Here is a 23,401-nt window from a genome sequence, read left to right as displayed (position 1 = left end):
TGCAACTGTGTTCCTTGTCCCTACTGCCACCATGGGGCACTCTGTTCACAGCGTTGACATCAGAAAACCGCTCACCCACATAACGCCATACACGCTGGCTGTCATCTGCCCGGTACAGTTGAAACCTGGATTCATCCATGAAGAGCACACTTCTCCAGCGTGCCAGTGGCCATCGAAGATGAGCATTTGCTCACTGAAGTCGGTTACGATACCAAACTGCAGTCAGGTCAAGACTCTGGTGAGGACGACGAGCACGCAGATGAGCTTCCCCAAGACAGTTTGTGCAGAATTTCTTTGGTTGTGCAAACCTACAGTTTCATTAGCAGTCCGGGTGGCTAGTCTCAAACGATCCCGCAGGTGAAGAAGCCGAATGTGGAGGTCCTGGGCTGGCGTGGATACATGTGGTCTGCGGTTCTGAGGCCAGTTGGACATACTGCCAAATTCTCTAAAATGACGGAGGCTGGTTATGGTAGAGAACTTCTTCAGGCTAGGGTCCTTTTTTTCTCTCAATGTCCACCTGACTGACGTGCCCAAAGTAAACCACCTGTTGCTCAGGCCCTGAAGCCAGGATATGCATATAATTGGTACCATTGGAAAACACTTTGAAGTTTGTAGAAATGTTAAAATAATGTAGGAGACTATAACACAATAGATATGGGAGGAGAAAATCCAAAGAAAAACCAACCAGAATTATTWTTTTTTGAGAGCCCATGCTCTTACAATGGAACGTATAGGGAAATTATTAGATCTATCTCCCAGTATGCAATTCCTATGGCTTCCACTGGGTGTCCGTAGTATTTGGTCAAGGTTTAAGGCTTGTTTCTTCCAAAACGAGTAAGAATAATGAGTTTTACTAAAGGAACACAGACTTGGAAATTTGTGTATGTGTGCGCGCGATGAAGAAGACACGCACCTGCTAATACCATTTTCCTATTGAACATACTTCATTCCGTATGAAATATTATAGTTTAATTACATTTTAGGGTATCTGAGTATTGATTAGAAACATATTTTGACTTGTTGAAACAAAGTTTAGGGGTAGATTTTCAGATTCCTATCTTGGCATGTTGAATGAGTGGATTACTCAAAATCGATGGCGCCAACTAAACAGACTTTTTGGGATATGAAGAAGGATTTTACCTAACAAAACGACACTACATGTTATAGCTGGGACCCTTTGGATGACAAATCAGAGGAAGATTTTCAAAAAGTAAGTGAATATTTAATCGCTATTTGTGAATTTATGAAACTTGTTTTGATGTGAGGCGCCATCCTCAAACAATCGCATGCTTTCGCTGTAAAGTCTACTGCAAATCGGACAGTGCAGGTAGATTATTAACAAGAATTTAAGCTTTCAACCGATAAGACACTTGTATGTACCAAAATGTTTAATATCCATAATTTATTTGAATTGCACGCCCTCCGGTTTCCCCCGGAAGTTGTTCAGTTAGCGGGACGCCTAGCCTTAAGAAGTTCAATCTCTGGCAACAGCTCTGGTGGACATTCRTGCAGTCAGCATGCTGATTGCACGCTCCCTCAACTTGAGACATCTGTGGCATTGTGTTGTATGACAAAACTGCACATTTTAGAGTGGCCTTCTATTGTCCCCAGCACAAGCTGCACCTGTGTAATGATCATGCTGTTTAGTCAGCTTCTTGATATGCCACAAATGTCAGGTGGATGGATTATCTTGGCAAAGGAGAAATGCTCACTAACATGGATGTAAACAAATGTGCAATTTCTTTAAATAAATAAGCTTTTTGTGCATATGAAACATTCCTAYGATATTTTATATCAGCTCATGAAACATGGGATCAACACTTTACATGTTGCGTTTATACTTTTGTTCAGTATAGATACAGTAGTCGTCTGCATATCTGTCTAGAAAGAGGGATGGGCAACTCCAGTCTTCGCGGGCTAGAGTGGTGTCATACTTCCCCCCCATCCCTAGCAAACACAGCTGATGAAACTAATTGCATTCTAAACTGAAGATCATGATTAGTTTATTATTGGAGTCAGGTGTGTTTGGATCAAATCCCCAAGCTGACAAGGTAAAAATCTGTCGTTCTGCCCCTGAGCAAGGCAGTTAACCCATTGTTCCCCGAAGACGTGGATGTCGATTAAGGCAGCCCCCYCACCTCTCTGAATGAGGGGTTGGGTTAAATGCATAGACACATTTCAGTTGAAGGCATTCAGTTGTACAACTGACTAGGTATCCCCCTTTCCCTTAGCTGGGTCAAAAGTGTGATACCAAATCAGTCCCCCGAGGACTGGAGATACCCATCCCTGGTCTAGAACTATGAATAGTGTCTCCATTTTGCTTTCTGTCATGAGAATTTTCGATCCCAATGATAATAACTAACAATCAATAAGCTTTGACCAATCCCCGAGGTTTGTAAAACCCTGGGTTTAATAATAATTAGGCAAAGACTCATCTTATGCAAAAGGTTTGTACAGTTTATTCACGAGAGCGCTCTGAAGTCCATAATACAAAGACATCCATTTTATAACTCCCTCCCTATTTACACACCTTCACACAAACAGTAGATATCCTACGCATATACATACACACGAACAGTAGGTGAGTTGTATCCACTGTTTATCACTACCAAGCCGACAGTTCCATTCCCCCGAGATTAGAGGAACCTTGAAAGGACTCTCTGTCCTATCGTAAGTTTCTCAGAGTTCTAGCCAGGTCGGGTCAAACACAGTTGAATTGTTGTCYGTATTTTCTTAGACACACACACACACACACACACACATTTCTCTCCCTCACATGTCTCTACTGAACCTCATTGGACTTAAGTTTAGTACTTTAATTATTCATTATACATGCTACATAAACTAATAATCACTAATAGTTACGTTTCAGGGTGGAATTCTTTAATCATTACCTTTAAGCATATAAATTCCCTTATCACTTTCTGGTGTCATTTTCTTTCAATTTGACTTCTAGCTGCCTTCCGTATCTCCCCCAGGACAACAAGCCGTCAGTGATCTCCCTCCAGAAGTTGATTGTGAGGGAGGTGGCCCACGAAGAGAAGGCCATGTTCCTAATCTGTGCCTCCCCCAATGAGCCTGAGATGTACGAGATCCACACCGCCTCCAAGGAGGAGCGCAAAACCTGGATGAAACACCTCCGCCAGGCAGTGGAGAGGTACACACACACAGGTTAAAGAAAAGGACTGGGGTGGACTGTATCTTAAGCTAGGTTGCGGAGTGATATTGGCACTAAGGTGCATCTATAAGAATGCAGGAATGATGGTCAAAGGTAAGGTTTCCCAGTTCTGGTTCTTTTATTACTAAACTAACAAGGCACAGCACAAGGACACAGGAGCGTGGGGGTGGGGTGGGGTGGGGTGGGGTGGGGGGGTAGGATAGAGCTATGGAATGGGTGATACAAGTGGTAGGTCTGAAATTAATACGAAAGGGGAGACTACATTACCATAAGTGACTGACCAGTGCTATGTGTTGTTATATACTAATAACATTAGTATATAAAGTAGGCTACACCAGCAATACACCAATACTCAAGTTAGGATTAACAAAGGCTATTACTTGCTATGCTACAGAAAACATACTAGGCCAGTGCAGACATTAGGTCAAACTATGAGTTTGCAAACAACATAAATATACATCGGTTCTACAGTACAATTACTGCTACACAATATTATGTACTTACTTTAGTCATCTCACTCCCAACAAAAGGCAAAGGAATTGTGCTGCCCCATCCCACCACAGACACAGAGGTAAAACAAGCTGGACAGAGAAATTGGAGAGGAAGGGTGATTAGTAGAATGAGTTCAGGTGTGGTGAGTTGGCAGGAGAGGGGATGTGTCCGCAGTGTTATTGGATGGTTGGTGAGATGGGTCATGTCTAGAAGGAATGCACTTAATGTCAATGTGATGTCAAAACTTGCATATTCGAGTCCCGTTGGGGAGAATTTTTCCTAACCTGCTATGATAATTCTCTTTATCTGCTGCGAAAGTCACTTCTGACATTAGCGGCATCCCATCTAGTCAAAACCGGTGAGATGGCATGATCCTTCAGAACACGCGTCACACACACACACACACACACACACACACACACACACACACACACACACACACACACACACACACACACACACACACACACACACACTCATAATGTCTTTGTCTGACACACACTGTATAATTTACTGTCTCCTTTTGTCCTTCTCCTTCACTGTTTCTCTGCAGTGTTAAACACTCAAAGGGCTTTTCTCACTGCTGAGAGTAACCAAGCTGAGCCAAGCTGTACTGAGCTGGACTGTTACGCATCCACCATAGTGGCTAGAACTGTGCTGAAAAGCACAATGTGTAAAAAAATATATATATATCTCAGTCAGTACGGTTTGGATCAGGTTGGCAGAGTTGTGTGGAAAGGGTATTATACTGAACAGAAATATAAATGCAACATGCAACAATTTCAAAGGTTTTACTGAGTTACAGTTCATAAAAGGAAATCAGCCAATTGAAATAAATTCATCAGAACCTAATCTATGGATTTCACATGACTGGGAATACAGATATGCATCTGTTGGTCACAGATCAGAAAACCAGTCAGTATCTGGTGTGACCACCATTTCTGCCTCATGCAGCGAGACACATCTCCTTTGCATAGACTTGATCAGGCTGTTGATTGTGGTCTGTGGAATGTTGTCCCACTCCTCTTCAATGGCTGTGCGAAGTTGCTGGATGTTGGCGGGAATTGAAAAACGCTGTCAAACACGTCAATCCAGAGCATCTCAAACATGCTCAATGGGTGAGATGTCTGGTGAGTATGCAGGCCTTGGAAGAACTGGGACATTTTCAGCTGCCAAAAATTGTGTACAGATCCTTGTGACATTGGGCTGTGCGTTACTAAGCTGAAACATGAGGTGATGGCAAGGGATGACTGGCATGATAATGGGCCTCAGGATCTCGTCACAGTATCTCTGTGCATTCAAATTGCCATCGATAAAATGCAATTGTGTTTGTTGTCCGTAGCTTATGCCTGCCCATACCATAACCCCACCATTGACATCAGCAAACCGTTCGAATACGACGCCATACATGCTGTCAGCCGTCTGCCCAGTACAGTTTAAACAGGGATTCAGCTGGTTAAGGACACACTTCTCCAGCGTGTCAGTGGCCATTGACATCGGGATKAAATTTTGTCACTTGCACCGAATAAAACAGCTTTAGACCTTACCGTGAAATGCTTACTTACAAGCCCTTAACCAACAATGCAGRTCCATTGTCTTGCTTACGTCGAGGGAGAGATTGTTGTCCTGACACCACACTGCCAATTCTCTGACCTCCTCCCTATAGGCTATCTCATCGTTGTCGGTAATCAGGCCTAGCTCTGTTGTGTCATCAGAAAACTTAATGATGGTGTTGGAGTAGTGCTTGGCTACGCAGTCGTGGGTAAACAGGGAGAACAGGAGGGGACTAAGCACACACCATTGATGGGCCCCCGTGTTGAGGATCAGCGTGGCAGAAGTGTTGTTGCCTACCTTTACCACCTGGAGGCAGCCTGTCAGGAAGTCCAGGATACAGTTGCAGAGGGCAGTGTTTAGTCTCAGGGTCCTTAGCTTAGTGACGAGATTTGTGGGCACTATGGCGTTGAATACTGAGCTMTAGTCAATGAACAGAATTCTCCCATCGGTGTTCCTTTTGTCCAGGTGGGAAAAAGCAGTGTGGAGTGCGATTCAGATTGCGTCATCTGTGTAGCTGTTGGGGTGGTATGCAAATTGGAGTGGGCCTAGGGTTTGCGGGATTATGGTGTTGATGTGAGCCATGACCAGCCTTTCAAAGCACTTCATGGCCAACGATATGAGTGCTACGGGGCAGTAGCCATTTAGGCAGGTCCCCTTCGCTTTCCTGGGCACAGGGATGGTGGTCTGCTTGAAACATGTACAGTTGAAGTCGAAAGTTTACATACACTTAGGTTGGAGTCATTAAAACTTGTTTTTCAACCACTCCACAAATTTCTTGTTAACAGACTATAGTTTTGGCAAGTCGGTTAGGACATCTACTTTGTGCATGACACAAGTAATTTTTCCAACAATTGTTTAAAGACAGATTATTTCACTTATAATTCACTGTATCACAATTCCAGTGGGTCAGACGTTTACATACACTAAGTTGACTGTGCCTTTAAACAGCTTGGAAAATTCCAGAAAATTATGTCATGGCTTTAGATGCTTCTGATAGGCTAATTGGCATAATTTGAGTCAATTAGAGGTGTACCTGTGGATGTATTTCAAGGCCTACCTTCAAACTCAGTGCCTCTTTGCTTGACATCATGGGAAAATCTAAATACATGAGCCAAAACCTCAGAAAGAAAATTGTAGACCTCCACAAGTCTGTTTCATCCTTGGGAGCAATTTCCAAACGCATGAAGGTACCACGTTCATCTGTACAAACAATAGTATGCAAGTATGAACACCATGGGACCACACAGCCGTCATACTGCTTAGGAAGGAGACGCGTTCTGTCTCCTAGAGATGAACGTTCTTTGGTGCGAAAAGTGCAAATCAATRCTGGAACAACAGCAAAGGACCTTGTGAAGATGCTGGAGGAAACAGGTACAAAAGTATCTATATCCAAAGTAAAATGAGTCCCATATCGACATAACCTGAAAGGCCGCTCAGCAAGGAAGAAGCCACTTCTCCAAAACTGCCATAAAAAAGCCAGACTACGGTTTGCAACTGCACATGGGGACAAAGATCGTACTTTTTGGAGAATTGTCCTCTGGTCTGATGAAAGAAAAATTGAACTGTTTGGCCATAATGACCATCATTATGTTTGGAGGAAAAAGGGGGAGGCTTGCAAGCCTAAGAACACCATCTCAACCGTGAGGCACCGGGATGGCAACATCATGTTGTGGGGGTGCTTTGCTGCATGAGGGACTGGTGCACTTCACAAAATAGATGGCATCATGAGGGAGGAAAAGTATGTGGATATATTGAAGCAGCATCTCAAGACATCAGTCAGGAAGTTAAAGCTTGGTCGCAAATGGGTCTTCCAAATGGACAACGACCCCAAGCATACTTCCAAAGTTGTGGCAAAATGGCTTAAGGACAACAAAGTCAAGGCATTGGAATGGCCATCACAAAGCCTTGACCTCAATCCTATAGAAAATTTGTGGGCAGAACTGAAAAAGTGTGTGCGAGCAAGGAGTTCTACAAACCTGACTCAGTTACACCAGCTCTGTCAGGAGGAATGGGCCAAAATTCAACCAACTTATTGTGGGAAGCTTGTGGGAAGCTACCCAAAACGTTTGACCCAAGTTAAACAATTTAAAGGCAATGCTACCAAATACTAATTGAGTGTGTGAACTTCTGACCCACTGGGAATGTGACGATAGAAATAAAGCTGAAATAAATCATTCTCTCTAATATTATTGTGACATTTTACATTCTTAAAATAAAGTGGTGATCCTAACTGACCAAAGACAGGGAATTTTTACTAGGATTAAATGTCAGGAACTGTGAAACTGAGTTTAAATGTATTTGGCTAAGGTGTATGTGAACTTCCGACTTCAACTGTAAATGCCTTTGAACGTTGTATGGTAGTAGGTGCCAGGCACACCGGTTTGTGTCAAGAACTGCAACGCTGCCGGGTTTTTCACACTCAACATTTTCCTGTGAGTWTCAAGAATGGTCCCCCACTCAAAGGACATCCAGCTAACTTGACACAACTGTGGGAGGCATTAGAGTCACCATGGGCCATCATCCATGTTGAACACTTTCATCACTTAGTAGTCCATGCCCCTGTGAATTGAGGCTGTTCTGTGGGCAAAGGGATACTCAATATTAGGAAGGTGTTCCTAATGTTTTTTACTCTCAGTGTATGTCTGTGTCTTGCTCTCTTTTTCATTCTCTCTCYCTCCCTCTTGCTCTCACTCTTACTCGCTCTTTCTTTTGCTAACTATCCTTTCCTCTCTCTATTCTCCTTTCTTCGCTCTTCTCTCTCTTCTCTCTCTCTCTTAGTTGTCAACACACAGAGAGGCTCTTCAGTGAGGAGGAGGACACTCGAGCCGGCAAATTCAAAGAGCTCCAAGGTAACTAAAGACGGAACGACAGACAGTCAGACAGACCACCTATCTTTGTAAAGTAGTGTAATGTCGATGCTAGGCCATAAGGGTTTGCTCATGCACCAGTCAACAACAATTACATTTGCTCAATGTTTCTCTTCCTTGTATTCCATTTATTTAGGAGAATCTGATCATTGAGAACTCTATTCTTCTGTCCCTCTCTCCTCTCCCAGATAGTCTGAGCCAGAAGGATGGCCAGAACGTGGCAGGTCTGACAGAGAAGCTGCAGCTGTTTGCAGACATGGCAGAGTCTGTGGCTGGTCTTGAGGATATGGCCTCACGCGCCCATCTGCTACTGCGTGGTGATGCCTCAGACCTCCACCAGGGGGAGACGCTGCTCAAGGGAGCCATCACGGAAGGTACAACAGACAACATGTGCAGTACAGAATACAATACACTGGCTTTTGTTATAGTGTATAGGTTTTTGATCCAACACAAGACAACAAATTATTAATGTAATTCACATTCAGACTGATTAGATTAGTTTGTGTTACATACAGACAGACACTCAACCAGGGGCGATTTTAGCATSTAAAACTTGGTGGGGCAAACAAAAAAATKTAAACTTTTGAGATGCATGCCCGCAAACCCACTACAAAACACAACACTAAACAATACATTAATTACACTATAACGGTGACAAACGGTGGCCACACACTGTTAGGACCTAGGTAAAGCTGTCCTAACACCTTACCACTGCTACACCTGGCTATCAGCAGAGCCTTGTCTGGCAGCAAAACAGTTAATTCWGCCTCATTTACTGCCTTTAAAAAAACTGCTGATATGGCTGACCTGCTTAAAGAAATGTGGTTTCTACTGACAATTGAGATTTACAAACTATGGCTTAAAGGTACGACGAGCAGATAAGAGGCAATCCGTAATTTCGATTAAGACATTAATGAGCGAGCTAGGACGGATGTAGTCAATATAACTATTTGTTCAGCACTTTTGAAATGTACAGCGACAGAATTCAAGAACATGGGCCGTTCTTACAGTATTCTCCCTGTACACCAAGCCAGAACCGTATGATAAATAAAGGGGGCATATAAGCAGACAATGAAAGCTCTTACAATATTCAATGATTACATTTCTCTAAAACAGGCTATAGGCTACATGTGCACCACCAAGTCAAAACAGTAGGTGAAATTAGGAGGGGAAACGGGACCAAATTATTAGGGTGGGGCACATGGGCTACTAACAGCTTACTACACAACATACACTTAGTATTACTTTCTTAGCTACAGTATACATATATCCCTGGCATATTACATAATTTATGCAGCAGCATACAAGACATTTTTGGACTCAGGAAGGTGGCGCGGCAGTCCTACGTGGGCAAATTTTGTCCTCAAAAGTCTGCCGTTCTCTGGATTTATGGTGCGTTCAAGACAACTGGGAACTCTGGGGGAAAAAAACAAGGTTGAATCAAGAATGACGTCAGTGAACTTCAGGTCAGAGCTCTAGAAAGAGGCCCTAGTTCCTGACTTGCAATTCCAAGTTGGATGACCGTTCAAAACGTATTTTCCCAGTCAGAGCTCGTTTTTTCCGAGTTCCCAGTTGTCTTGAACTCACTGAAATCAGATTTTCCAGTTCTGAGTTTCCATTTATTTTGAGCCTGACAGAAGTCATGCTGGATTGACACCATGGCCAATATTGAATGTTTATCCCTATAAGCTTGGAAAAGAGACCCTTAAACCAAGACTTGGGACCACACACCCACTCCACTGAATAGCAGGCTAGTGATTTCTTTGCAATGCTTGCAGTTAGCCACTGATTCCTTCCAAACCAATCATTGTTGAATTTGCAATTTCCAACTTGTTGTGTAATGTTTGTCCAGTGTCCGATGAGTACCGATACGTTTTATCTATAATTTCTCTTAATTATTTCTCTTCATATGATAAGGATTAAAAAGGATTTGCCAGTAGATTGTCGACCTGATTCATGATGACTGCTAGCTTGCTAGCTAAGATTTTGAAATATGTTGTTGACATGATCAGCCCAGTCAAAGCTGCTGTAGATATAATGTGATTTGACATCATTTTATGTGTGGCCAATGACCTTGAGCCTTCGTGGTTGGCCYCTTCTAATGTAACTCTATGGCAGCACCCAAGGTGCTTGAATTTTRGAGCTCTACCCTTAGATTTGTTGGTGACGTAGTGTCCCCATGAGTAACAGAAAACGGAGCCAATCACAGCGTAACTAGAGAACATTACCAACCTCTACGCTCTGTATTTTCCGCTGGCTTGCCCCATCACCACGGAAAGCACTGAGCTAGGCTGAAACACCTGCATTTTGGAGCATTTGTGCAGCTTTATTAACCCCCCCCCCCCTAAAATGTACGTTGTTTGCAAACTGATATGTGACACGTATTAATGCCAAAATAACATGCAAAACAGGCATCACCCCCCCCCCCCCAAAAAAAACTACTTTACCCAACTGTAAAAATAGTAAGGTTTGCTCCGTCCTCACTACTCTTGTTCTTTCTTAAAACATTATTATTAATATTTATTTATTTCTACCTGCCTTCATCTCCCTCGCGCTCTCCAGTGGAGAACCTTCAGAACCTGTTGTCTGGTGTGACAGAGCTAGCGCCACGTCCAGAGGAGGGGTTAGGGTCCGGGGCTATGCCCAGGAGGGCAGACACCTTCGAGGGCTACGACAGCAGCCCCACCATCCTCAACAAGAGTAAGTCCCCTCCACCTGCCTGCCCTGGTCTACATGTGCTCTATCACCATTGTATTCCCATTAGGGCTGATGCAATACCAGAAAACATTGTGTGTTATAGCTTAAATGTGACTTGGGATGTCATCATAAGGATGTTTGTTTCCAACATTAGGGCTGTTTTCCTAAAGAAGTTGAGTCCGCTTTGTGTTTTGTTTCCTAGCCACGATACTAACGAGTATTGCAATACTGGTATCGTCCCAGCCCTAATTCCCATAGTGTGTGTGTGTGTGTGTGTGTTTGTTAGAAGGCAGTGTGAAGAAGAAGAACTACAGTGGAGGTGACAAGGCCAGAGACAGGAGCCAGAGAGCCCGCTCTGACACCCAGCTTAAGGAGATTCAGGCCAGCCAGGCCCTGGAGCAGCCACCGGTGGGTCACACACACACACACTCACTCACGTTAACAAACACAGCAAAAATGGATGAGAAAATGTCTTGAAAGGACAGACTGAGCCACAACTTACGTTCCAGGGTGACCAGGGCAACACACTCCCTGTCCCCACAACAGGGCCAGCAGTGTAGCTTATATTGAGTAAACAGTGATAAGAGCATCACACCAGGTCGTTCAGAAATGTTCTTCAGGGCTACTCTCAACCTGAACTGTTAGTTAGGTAGCGAACTGTACCAGTATTTCCAGATAAATAGACCCAGTATTCCGAATGGGGACAGAACAAAAGCTACTTTACGCTGTCATTACTTAGTAATGAAAGAGTAATCCATCCACCTGACATGTGTGGCATATCAAGAAGCTGATTAAACAGCATGATCATTACACAGGTGCACCTTGTGCTGGGGACAATAAAATACCACTCTAAAATGTGCAGTTTGGTCACACAACACAATGTCACAGATGTCTCAAGTTTTGGGGGAGCGTGCAATTGGCATACTGACTCCAGGAATGTCCAGCAGAGCTGTTGCCAGTAAATTAAATGTTAATTTCTCACCATAACCTGCATCCGACGTCATTTTAGAGAATTTGGCAGTAAGTCCAACCAGTCTCACAACCGCAGACCACGTGTAACCACCTTAGCCCAGGATCTCCACATCCGGCTGCGGGATCATCTGAGACCAGCCACCCGGACAGCTGATGAAACTGTGGGTTTGCACAACCAACCAATTTCTGCACAAACTGTCAGAAAACGTTTAGCGTGCTCGGCGTGCGTGCTCGGCGTCCTCACCAGGGTCTTTACCTGACTGCAGTTTGGCGTTGGTGGCCACTGGCACGCTGGAGAAGTGTGCTCTTAACGGCCGAATCCCGGTTTAAACTGTACCGGGCAGATGGCGTGTATGGCGTCCTGTGGGCGAGTGGTTTGCTGATGTCATGGTGGGGTTATGGTATAAGCAGGCATAAGCTACGGACAACAAACACAATTGCATTTTATCGATGGCAATTTGAATGCACAGAGATACTGTGACGAGATCCCCTGGCCCTCCCATTGTCGTGCCATTCACCGCTGCCTTCACCTCATGTTTCAGCTTGATATTGCACGGCCCCATGTCGCAAGGATCTGTACAAAATTCCTTGAAGCTGGAAATGTCCCAGTTCTTCCATGACCTGCATACTCTCACAGGTGTACAATCCCATAGTGTCCAAACCTAGAGTTGTATTTTGATCTTCTCTTTCCGTTCCTGTCTCGGTCTCCCTAGTTCTTTGACCTGGTGTTGATGCTGTCTCAGAGACTCTACAGCCTGCAGGTGAACAAAACAACACTGCTCACTCGCGTTTCCCTAGATACCCTCAGTAACAACCTCTCCACATCCACTTCCATGCTCATTCCAGCATGTGGCTCTGCTCCAACCCTTTGTGTGTCTGTGCGTGACTGGGCCATGAACAATCAATCGGACTGCGGTCTTCCACACTTACCAATGCGAGACGCCAGACCCCGTCTGTCTGCATGTCAATGAAAATGATCAAATGACATCATATGGAGACTACTAGACTAGCCTTTTGGTTACTCATAGTCTGACCACAAGCCTCATGCTTTCCAGAATTTGACCCACGTATCTCCTCCTCCGGTCTCCCCTCCCCCTTTAGGCCATTATCACCCAGCAAGACAGCCACATCAAGCTGCAGCGCACCTCCCTCACTGAGCGTGCCTCCTTCCCCGGCCGTCACCGCGGCAATGTGCTCCTGAAGCAGGAGAAACAGAGGACGCTGGCCCTGCAGAGGGAGGAGCTGGCCAGCTTCCACAAGTTGAAATTACTGCACCGACAGGAGCAGGTGAGATTGTCGAAATTAGATTTATGGTCGCCCTCCAGGTCGTCTTCATTACAATTGCACTATGTAGATCATTAAATCTCATAGTACTAGTAAAAGGGAACCACATTAATACGATCATGATAATTCCCGATAAAACAAGACGACCTCAAACTCACCCTATGACTTTTACTTAATGCAGAATTATTCCAGTCTGCATTTAGTCAAGTTGAATCTTGTTTCTACCCAGGCTCGTTGGGAGAGGGAGCGGGAAAGCCACCGGTTGCAGGCAGAGGCCGCAGAGGACAGGCTGAGGCAGAGAGAGGAGGAGTGCAGGAGGCTGGAGGAGAAGAGAGAGGAGCTGGAGAGACAGAGGGAGATGTGCCAACAGGATCTGGAGAGACTGAGGGAGTCGACCCYCAACGTGAAGAAGGAACACCTGGAGCAAGACAATCGAGGTGGGTGACGATGTTTTTATTTTATTTAACCTGGCAAGTCAGTTAAGAATTCTTATTTACAATGCCAGCCTACCGGAGAACAGTGGGTTAACTGCCTTGTTCAGGGGCAGAACGACAGATTTTTACCTTGTCAGCTTGGGGATTCGATCCAGCAACTTTTTGGTTACTGGCCCAATGCTCTCACCTGCCGCTGATTGTTTGTAACTTATTTTGTACATAATGTTGATGCTACCGTCTCTTATGACCGAAAGAGCTTCTGGATATCAGAACAGCAATTACTCACCTCGAACTGGAAGAAGATTTTTTTCTATAATGAGGGATATAGGATATAATAATGCTTCCAGACAAGGCCCAAATCCCCATCATTCGCATGAAGAAAAGAAGGATAATACAGGGGGCGGAGATCAGGGTGCCTTGTGAGAATTCGTGGGCGAGTGGGTAACCCGCCTCTACCATCCGTTCTATTGGCCAATGTGCAATCACTGGAGAATAAACTGGATGAGCTTTGTTCGAGACTATCCTAACAACGGGACATTAAAAACTAATATCTTACGTTTCACCAAGTCGTTACTGAACAACAACACGGATAATATACAGTTGGCTGGGTTTTCTGTGCATCGGCTGGACAGAACAGCTACGTCCGGTAAGACGAGGGGTAGGGGTGTGTCTATTTGTCAACAACAGCTGGTGCGCGATGTCTAATATTAAGGTATTCTAGAGGTATTGCTCGCCTGAGGTAGAGTCACTCATGATAAGCAACCAAGTTACCATCTACCATGTTGTGCTGCTGCCATGTTATGTTGCTACCATGCTGTTGTAATGTTGTGTTGCTACCATGCTGTGTTATGTGGTGCTGCCATGCTATGTTGTTGTCTTAGTTCTCTCTTTATGTAGTGTTGTGTTGTCTCTTGTCGTGATGTGTGTTTTGTCCTAGATTTTTATTTTATTTATTTGTATTTTTAATCCCCCGTCCCCGCAGGAGGCCTTTTGCCTTTTGGTAGGCAGTCATTGTAAATAAGAATTTGTACTTAACTGAATTGCCTAGTTAAATAAATAAAATAASCTGTAGGCAACACTATCTACCAAGAGAGTTTTCATCTATATTTTTCGTAGCCATCTATTTACCACCACAAACCGATGCTGGCACTAAGACCACACTCAACGAGCTGTGTAAGACCAAAAGCAAACAAGAAAATGCTCATCCAGAAGCGGCACTCCTAGTGGCRGTGGACTTTAATGCAGGCAAACTTAAATCCGTTTTACCTCATTTCTACCAGCATGTCACAACCAGAGGAAAAGAAACTCTACACCAACTTTACTCCACACACAGAGACGTGTGCAAAGCTCTCCCTCGCAATCCAGTTGGATAATCTGACCATAATTCTATCCTCCTGATTCCTGTTTAAAAGCAAAAACTAAACTATGTTAATGAATTACCGTCATGTGTTTTGAAGGACTCTGTTGCTGTATATGACAAAACTGAAATGCTGAATTGTTTCAATGAGCACTTTGTATCATCTGGTAGGCTGTTTGATTCAGTGTCCTCTGTCTCTGTACAACCCTGTGTGGATGAACCAGTGAGAGCTGGTCAAACTTTTAGCTTTTTGCCATTCTCAGTGCAGGTGGTACATAAAGCCCTGAAATCCTTAGATCAGAGAAAGCCTGCAGGTCCTGATCTTTTGGATCCTCGCTTTTACCACTTTTAAAAGGGGGAGATCCAACTCTTTTAAATAATTATAGGCCAATCTCAAAGCTGTCACCCCTGGTGAAAATACTTGAAACCCTTGTGAGTGAACAGCTAAAATAGTTTTTATTTACTAACTCTATTTTATCAATGTACCAATCGGGCTTCAGGAAGAAGCATAGCACAATTACAGCAGCCATGAAGGTTTTAAATGATATCACTGAAGCCCTTGACAAAAAACAGCACTGTGTCTCACTTTCTATTGATCTCTCTAAGGCTAGTATCAGCTACATTTATGCCTTTACTAGACTATGGGGATATTTTATATATGAATGCTTCCGCTCAGTGTTTGAGATCAATTGACACCCTTTACCATGGCACTTTGAGATTTATTTTAAACTGCAAAACCCTTACGCACCACTGCACTTTGTATACCAGGGTTGTCTGGCCTTCTCTAGTCACTTGTAGGCTCAGTCACTGGTATACTTTTATTTACAAAGCCATTTTGGGTTTACTACCTTTTTATTTGGGCATTGTTATTGTTCAGAAATGTGGTGGGTACTCTCTTCGTTCACTGGACTTTATCCTGCTAACTGTWCCAAATGTCCYAAKTGAATTTGGTAYAAGGGCTTTTATGTACTCTGCGCCATCMTCTTGGAACGCCTTACAAAATACTTTTAAACTGGAAGAACTTGTCCCGATTGGTATTTTTAAATCACTGATGAATGATCTTGAGACTGATTCCCTGACATGTCAATGTTTTTAATTAGCTGTTTTTGATTTTGTTATACTGTTATACTTGTGAATTCTATGGTTTTTATTAGATTACTTGTAGTTTTTCATGTTGTTTGTCTTTAATTTTTGTAATGACTTGGTGCTGCCAATCTTGGCCAGGACGCTCTTGAAAAAGAGGTTTTAAATCTCAATGAGCCCTTCCTGGTTAAATAAACGGTTAAATAAATAAAATAATAATAATAAAGCAGGAAGTACCAGTGACTTGCTCAATACGTAAGTGGTCAGATGACGCGGATGCTACACTACAGGACTGTTTTGCTAGCACAGACTGAAATATATTCCGGGATTCATACAATGGCATTGAGGAGTATACCACCTCAGTCACCTGCTTCATCAGTAAGTGCATCGATGTCATCGTCCCCACAGTGACTGTACATATCCCAGCCAGAAGCCATGGATTACAGGCAACATCCGCTCTGAGCTAAAGGTTAGAGCTGCCGTTTCAAGGAGCGGGACACTAAAGAACGCTTATAAGAAATCCCGCTATGCCCTCAGACAAACCATCAACCATCAGGCAAAGCGTCAATACAGGGCTAAGATTGAATCCTACCACACCGGCTCTGACACTCGTCGGATGTGGCTGGAAACTATTGCAAACTATTACGGACTACAAAGGGGAAACCCAGCCGCGAGCTGCCCAGTGGCGTGAGCCTACCAGACGGGCTAAATGCCTTTTATGATCGCTTCGAGGCAAGCAACACTGAAGCATGCATGAGAGCACCAGCTGTTCCGGACGACTTTGTGATCACGCTCTCCATATCCAATGTGAGCAAGACCTTGAAACAGGTCAACATTCACAAGGCCGRGGGGGCCAAACAGATTACCAGGTCGTGTACTCAGAGCATGTCCTTTCTAATTGACCTGGCCCGGTTATCCTGGAAGGATATTGACCTCATCCCGTCAGTAGAGGATGCCTGGTTATTCTTTAAAAGTGCCTTCCTCACCATCTTAAATAAATTAATACATTTAGAACCAGGAACAGATATAGCCCTTGCTTCACTCCAGACTTGACTGCCCTTGACCAGCACAAAAACATCCTGTGGTGTACTGCATTAGCATCGAATAGCCCCCGTGATATGAAACTTTTCAGGGAAGTTAGGAACCAATATACACAGGCAGTTAGGAAAGCTAAGGCTAGCTTTTTCAAACAGAAATTTGCACCCTGTCGCACAAACTCAAAAAAGTTCTGGGACACTAAAGTCCATGGAGAATAAGAGGACCTSCTCCCAGCTGCCCACTGCACTGAGGCTAGGAAACACTGTCACCACCAATAAATCCACTATAATTGAGAATTTCAATAAGCATTTTTCTATGGCTGGCCATGCTTTGCTACCCCTACCCCGGTCAACTGCCCTGCACCCCCCACAGCAACTCGCCCAAGCCTCCCCCATTTCTCCTTCACCCAAATCCAGYMAGCTGATGTTCTGAAAGAGCTGCAAAATATGGACCCCTACAAATCAGCCAGGCAATCTGGATCCTCTCTTTCTAAAATTATCTGCCAAAATTGTTGCAACCCCTATTACTAGCCTGTTCAACCTCTTTCGTATCATCTGAGATTCCCAAAGATTGGAAAGCTGCCYCGATCATCCCCCTCTTCAAAGGGGGAGACACTCTAGACCCAATCTGCTACAGACCTATATCTATCTTACCCTGCCATTCTAAAGTCTTTGAAAGCCAAAATAACAAACAGATTACTGACCATTTTGAATCCTTCTCCGCTATGCAATCTGGTTTCAGAGCTGGTCATGYGTGCACCTCAGCCACGACCATGGTCCTAAACGATATCATAACCGCCATCGATAAGAGACATTACTGTGCAGCCGTATTCATCGACCTGGCCAGGGCTTTCGACTCTGTCAATCACCACATTCTTATCTGCAGACTCAACAGCCTTGGTTTCTCAAATGACTGCCTCGCCTGGTTCACCAACTACTTCTCTGATAGAGTTCAGTGTGTCAAATCGGAGGGCCTGTTGTCCGGACCTCTGGCAGTCTCTATGGGGGTGCCACAGGGTTCAATTCTCGGGCCAACTCTCTTCTCTGTGTACATCAATYATGTCGCTCTTGCTGCTGGTGATTCTCTGATCCACCTCTACGCAGACGACACCATTCTGTATACTTCTGGCCCTTCTTTGGACACTGTTGTAACTAACCTCCAGATGAGCTTCAATGCCATACAACTCTCCTTCCATGGCCTCCAACTGCTCTTAAATGCAAGTAAAACTAAATGTATGCTCTTCAACCAATCGCTGCCCGCACCTGCCCGCCTGTCCAGCATTCCTACTCTGGACGGTTCTGACTTTACCTAGTTGTCTGGTTAGACTGTAAACTCTCCTTCCAGACTTTAAGCATCTCCAATCCAAAATTAAATCTAGAATGGGCTTCCTATTTCGCAACAAAGCATACTTCACTTATGCTACCAAACATACCCTCGTAAAACTGACCATCCTACCATTCCTCGACTTCGGCGATGTCATTTACAAAATACCCTCCAACACTCTACTCAACAAATTGGATGCAGTCTATCACAGTGCCGTACATTTTGTCACCAAAGCCCCATATACTACCCACCACTGCGACCTGTACACTCCCGTTGGCTGGCCCTCGCTTCATACTAGTCGCCAAACCCACTGGCTCCAGGTCATCTACAAGTCTTTGCTAGGTAAAGCCCCGTCTTATCTCAGCTCACTGGTCACCATAGCAACACCCACACGTAGCACGCGCTCCAGCAGGTATATCTCACTGGTCACCCCCAAAGCCAATTCCTACTTTGGTCACCTTTCCTTCCAGTTCTCTGCTGCCGATGACTGGAACGAACTGCAAAAATCACTGAAGCTGGAGACTCATATGTCCCTCACTAGCTTTAAGCACCAGCTGTCAGAGCAGCTCACAGATCACTGCACCTGTACATAGCCCATCTGTAAATAGCCCATCCAACTACCTCATTCCCTTACTGTATTTATTTATTTATTTATCGTGCTCCTTTGCACCCCAGTATCTCTACTTGCACAATCACTCCAGTGTTTAATTGGTATATTGTAATTACTTCGCCACCATGGCCTATTTATTGCCTTACCTCCTTTATCTTGCCTCATTTGCACACATTGTATATAGACTTTTTTTTCTACTGTATTATTGACTGTATGTTTGTTTATTCCATGTGTAACTCTGTGTTGTATGTGTCGAACTGCTTTGCTTTATCTTGGCCAGGTCACAGTTGAGAACTTGTTCTCAACTAGCCTACCTGGTTAAATAAAGGTGAAATAAAAATGTGCGGACCAGCTGGCCGAGTCTGTAATACCTATATGTTTCAACCAGACCACCATAGTCCCTGTGCCCAAGAAAGCGAAGGTAACCTGCCTACCGCCCCGTAGCACTCGTGTCTGTAGCCATGAAGTGCTTTGAAAGGCTGGTCATGGCTCACTTCAACACCATTATCCCAGAAACCCTAGACCCACTCCAATTTGCATAACGCCCCAACAGATCCACAGATGACACAATCTCAATCGCACTCCACACTTCCCTTCCCACCTGGACAAAAGGAACACTTATGTGAGAATGGTATTCCTTGACTACAGCTCAGCGTTCAACACCATAGTGCCCACAAAGCTCATAACTAAGCTAAGGACCCTGGGACTAAACACCTCCCTTTGCAACTGGATCATGGAATTCCTGATGGGCCGCACCCAGGTAGTAAGGGTAGGCAACAACACATCTGCCACGCTGATCCTCAACACGGGGCCCCTCAGGGGTGTGTGCTCAGTCCCCTCCTGTACTCTCTGTTCACCCACGACTGCATGGCCAGGCACGAATCCAACACCATTAAGTTTTCTGACGATACAACGGTGGTAGGCCTGATCACCGACAACGATGAGACAGCTTAAAGGGAGGAGGTCAGAGAGACCTGGCAGTGTGGTGCCAGGACAACAACCTCTCACTCAAAATGAGCAAGACAAATGAGATGATCGTGGACTACAGGAAAAGGAGGGCCGAACACGCCACCATTCACATCGATGGGGCTGTAGTGGAGCAGGTCGAAAGTTTCAAATTCCTTGGTGTCCACATCACCAACAAACTATCATGGTCCAAACACACCAAGAAAGTKATGAAAAGGGCAGTACAACTCCCTTTCCCCATCAGGAGACTGAAAAGATTTGGAATGGGTCCCCAGATCCTCAAAAAGTTGACCGGTTGCATCACTGCCTGGTATTGCAACTGCTCGGCATCCGACCGTAAGGRGCTACAGAGGGTACTGCTTTACAAGCCCAGTACATCACTGGCGTGAAGATTCCTTCCATCCAGGACCTATATACTAGGCGGTGTCAGAGGAAGGCCTTGACTTGGTATCAGTACCCCCTGTATATAGCCTCATTATTGTTATTTTAATGTTACTTTAAAAAAAATGTTTTACTTTAGTTTATTTAGTAAATATTTTTGTTAACTGCATTGTTGGTTAAGGGCTTGTAAGTAAGCGGTAAGGTTTACATCAATTGTATTTGGCGCATGTGACAAATATGATTTGATTTTAGTCTTCCTGGGGTTCGACARGCAATTTAAATAACATTACAGACAAAATCATTGAAAGATGGGGATGCGAATTTCTGTCAATTTTGCTGCCGACTAACCGACCCTCATTAACTGTTTTTTTTTTCTTCCACAGAGTAAAATGACATGACCTATAGAAAATAAAAGATGGAGGCGCTTTCCGTTCATTCCATTCACCACGGAGCTCCGCTGACTATACCTGTTTCGGATTATCTTTGGCGCTGCATTTGAGGCGCTGTCGATTCCAAGGTGATGAATCCCGGCCCAGGTTCGGCATTGCATTCGCTGATGTTGGCATTCGAAACGGCTTTGTGAAGTGATAACCTATATTTAGAGGCTTCAATTGGGCCTACATATTATTAAGGCTATGGTTTTGATTCCTTTGATGCATTTGATTTATAAACATAGAATTTTGTTGTAATTGAGGGACAAMTTTCTTTGACGATTTGAATAAAATTGATCAGACATTTCGTAAATTGAAATGCACATTTTTACTCCTTTTTAGAACCCTGGCAGATTAACTTGACTAAATAAAATAATGGTTCCCCTGATAACCTACTCCTGTGTGAATTGCATGCGTACGAAGAACAGARATTTTCATTGAGAAGCAGCCAATTGTAAAACCTTTCATTTCATTTTCTAAATTAAAACATTTGCTATTTCAGTTCSCTATTAAAGGATTTTTGAAAAAAATATTATACAATTTTGCATATCCTATTCTTCAAAAAGATTTTTCATAAATATGCAAAAAATGAATGGTTTTGTTTATTCTAATACTCTCAATAAGACAATGACAGGAACAACATTTGGCTACTATTATCCTACAATATATGCTAATTTTAACAACACTGTATTAACCTACATACAATATAGCCTAATTTTAATATACATTAATACCTGCATGTGTTTTCCGAGGAACTGTCATCCTTTCCGCAGAGGAGATGTGTTTGCAGGAGCCTGAATGTGATGGGGTATATGTTGAAGATGGACACCTTTCAGATGACATGGTGGTGGTTGCTCATTTTAGGGTTGCCAAGACATACTTGATCTCTGTCATTATTTGCCAGTGGTTTTTTGGGAGCTCGAGAGTCCTGGTCTCATGCAGCTTGGTGGCGGTCCGGTTGGACAGCACGTCTGTCACTGCCCACCACTGCACCACCAACCTCTCAAACATGTCACAGACCGAGTTCCAGTGTGTCTTACACGACTGGATCAAATCAAATGTATTTGTCACATACACGTGTTTAGCAGATGTTATTGCGGGTGTAACGAAATGCTTGTGTTTCTAGCTCCAACAGTGCAGTAATATCTAACAAGTAATATCTAACAATTTCACAACAATACACACAAATCTAAAGTAAAGGAATTAAGAATATATAAATATTTGGACGAGCAATGTATCTTAGTCATAAACTAAGTAGAATAAGATACAGTAGAATAGGATAGAATATAGTAGATGAGATGAGTAATGCAAAATATGTATACATTATTAAAGTGGCCAGTGATTTCAAGTCTATGTATAAAGGGCAACCTCTAATGTGCTAGTGATGGCTTTTTAACAGTCTGATGACRTTGAGTTAGACGCTGTTTTTCAGTCTCTCTGTCCCAGCTTTGATGCGCCTGTACTGACCTTGCCTTCTGGATGATAGCGGGGTGAACAGGCAGTGGCTTGGGTGGTTGTTGTCCTTGATTATCTTTTTGGACTTCCTGTGACATCGGGTGCTGTATGTGTTATTTTCCAGGCACCACACTTCCTGGTCCCTCACCCTCCTCCTCCCTGTAGTCTGTCTTGTCATTGTTGGTAATCAGGCCTACTGCTATTGTGTCATCTCCAAACTTGATAATTGAGTTGGAGACGTGCGTTGCCACGCAGTCATGGGTGAACAGGGAGTACAGGAGGGGGCTGAGCACGCATCCTTGTGGGATCCCAGTGTTGAGGATTAGCGAAGTGGAGGTGTTGTTTCCTACCTTAATCACCTGGAAGCGGCCCGTCAGGAAGGACTCAGTTGCACAGGGCGGGGTTCAGACCCAGGGCCTTGAACTTAATATTGAGCTTGGAGGGTACTATGGTGTTGAATGCTGAGCTATAGTAATGAGCAGCATTCTTACAGTGGTTTGTCCTTTAAAAGTTGCAGTGTACTGCAGGACAGCTTGCATAGTGCCGCAGAATTCTATGGCACGTTATTTAAGTGTCTACGACTGTTACCATTAATGCTAGTTAGTGTGTGCCATTCAGAGGGTGAAAGGGCAAGACAAAAGATTTAAGTGCCTTTGAACGGGGTATGGTAGTAGATGCCAGGCACCGGTTGTAAGCCACCTGCATTTGGCTATAGCAGAACAGCATAATGGTCCGGACGGCCCTTGCTGTGCCTGTTGAGCAGTTGGTCAGGTTCTGTTGTCAGAAGAGGAATGGAAATGTCTGGGTGAACCGACGACCTGATGAACCAACCAGGTATGTTGACTCTGCCTGTCAGAGGTGGAGTTCCAGAGCTCACAGGTGTGACTGGCATGGATTGTGACTCCATCTTGTTCCTCGCCCTCTTCAAAGCGTCATTCTCCGCCTTACTCTCCGCCAATGCCGCCTGGCTCTGGACCAAAGCATCAGCTGTCACCCGTATCTCTGCCCTCAGATAATGTTTCTCTTTTTGCTGGTCTGCCTTCAATGACTCGATCTCGGTCTTCAAAGTTTGAATCTGATCTATTTGCACCTTCATCAGATGAGCAGAATGGTACCACCCTGAGCCCCCATTGATTACAGTGGCTTATGATCGAAACAGTAGGTCAATTAAGAAATACAATTTACTCCAACACACAAATGCTGCGTCACATTTTAAGAATCTAGTAAAACTAATCGCTTTCTTGGCAACCATGCCAAGGGAAGGAACTCCCGTGCTATA

General features: G+C 44.1%; 1 protein-coding gene across 1 annotated transcript in view; it reads left to right on the top strand.

The window, feature by feature from the left end:
- LOC111971243 (rho guanine nucleotide exchange factor 18-like) overlaps window positions 1-21,109 on the top strand; it is a 49,556-nt gene extending 28,447 nt beyond the window's left edge. The window contains exons 11-19 of the mRNA XM_070446002.1: window positions 2,979-3,157; window positions 8,003-8,073; window positions 8,280-8,465; window positions 10,654-10,791; window positions 11,075-11,196; window positions 12,474-12,521; window positions 12,862-13,047; window positions 13,274-13,481; window positions 20,620-21,109. Of these exons, the coding sequence (XP_070302103.1) occupies window positions 2,979-3,157; window positions 8,003-8,073; window positions 8,280-8,465; window positions 10,654-10,791; window positions 11,075-11,196; window positions 12,474-12,521; window positions 12,862-13,047; window positions 13,274-13,481; window positions 20,620-20,624 (1,143 nt within the window). The 3' untranslated portion in view covers window positions 20,625-21,109. The remainder of the gene's footprint in view (window positions 1-2,978; window positions 3,158-8,002; window positions 8,074-8,279; window positions 8,466-10,653; window positions 10,792-11,074; window positions 11,197-12,473; window positions 12,522-12,861; window positions 13,048-13,273; window positions 13,482-20,619) is intronic.
- The last annotated feature ends 2,292 nt before the right edge of the window (window positions 21,110-23,401 follow it).

This window comes from Salvelinus sp. IW2-2015, linkage group LG13 (assembly GCF_002910315.2).
Source record: "Salvelinus sp. IW2-2015 linkage group LG13, ASM291031v2, whole genome shotgun sequence".
Lineage (NCBI taxonomy): Eukaryota > Metazoa > Chordata > Actinopteri > Salmoniformes > Salmonidae > Salvelinus > Salvelinus sp. IW2-2015.
Note: the sequence above shows the minus strand (reverse complement) of the source record. Positions and strands in the feature narration are given on the sequence as shown.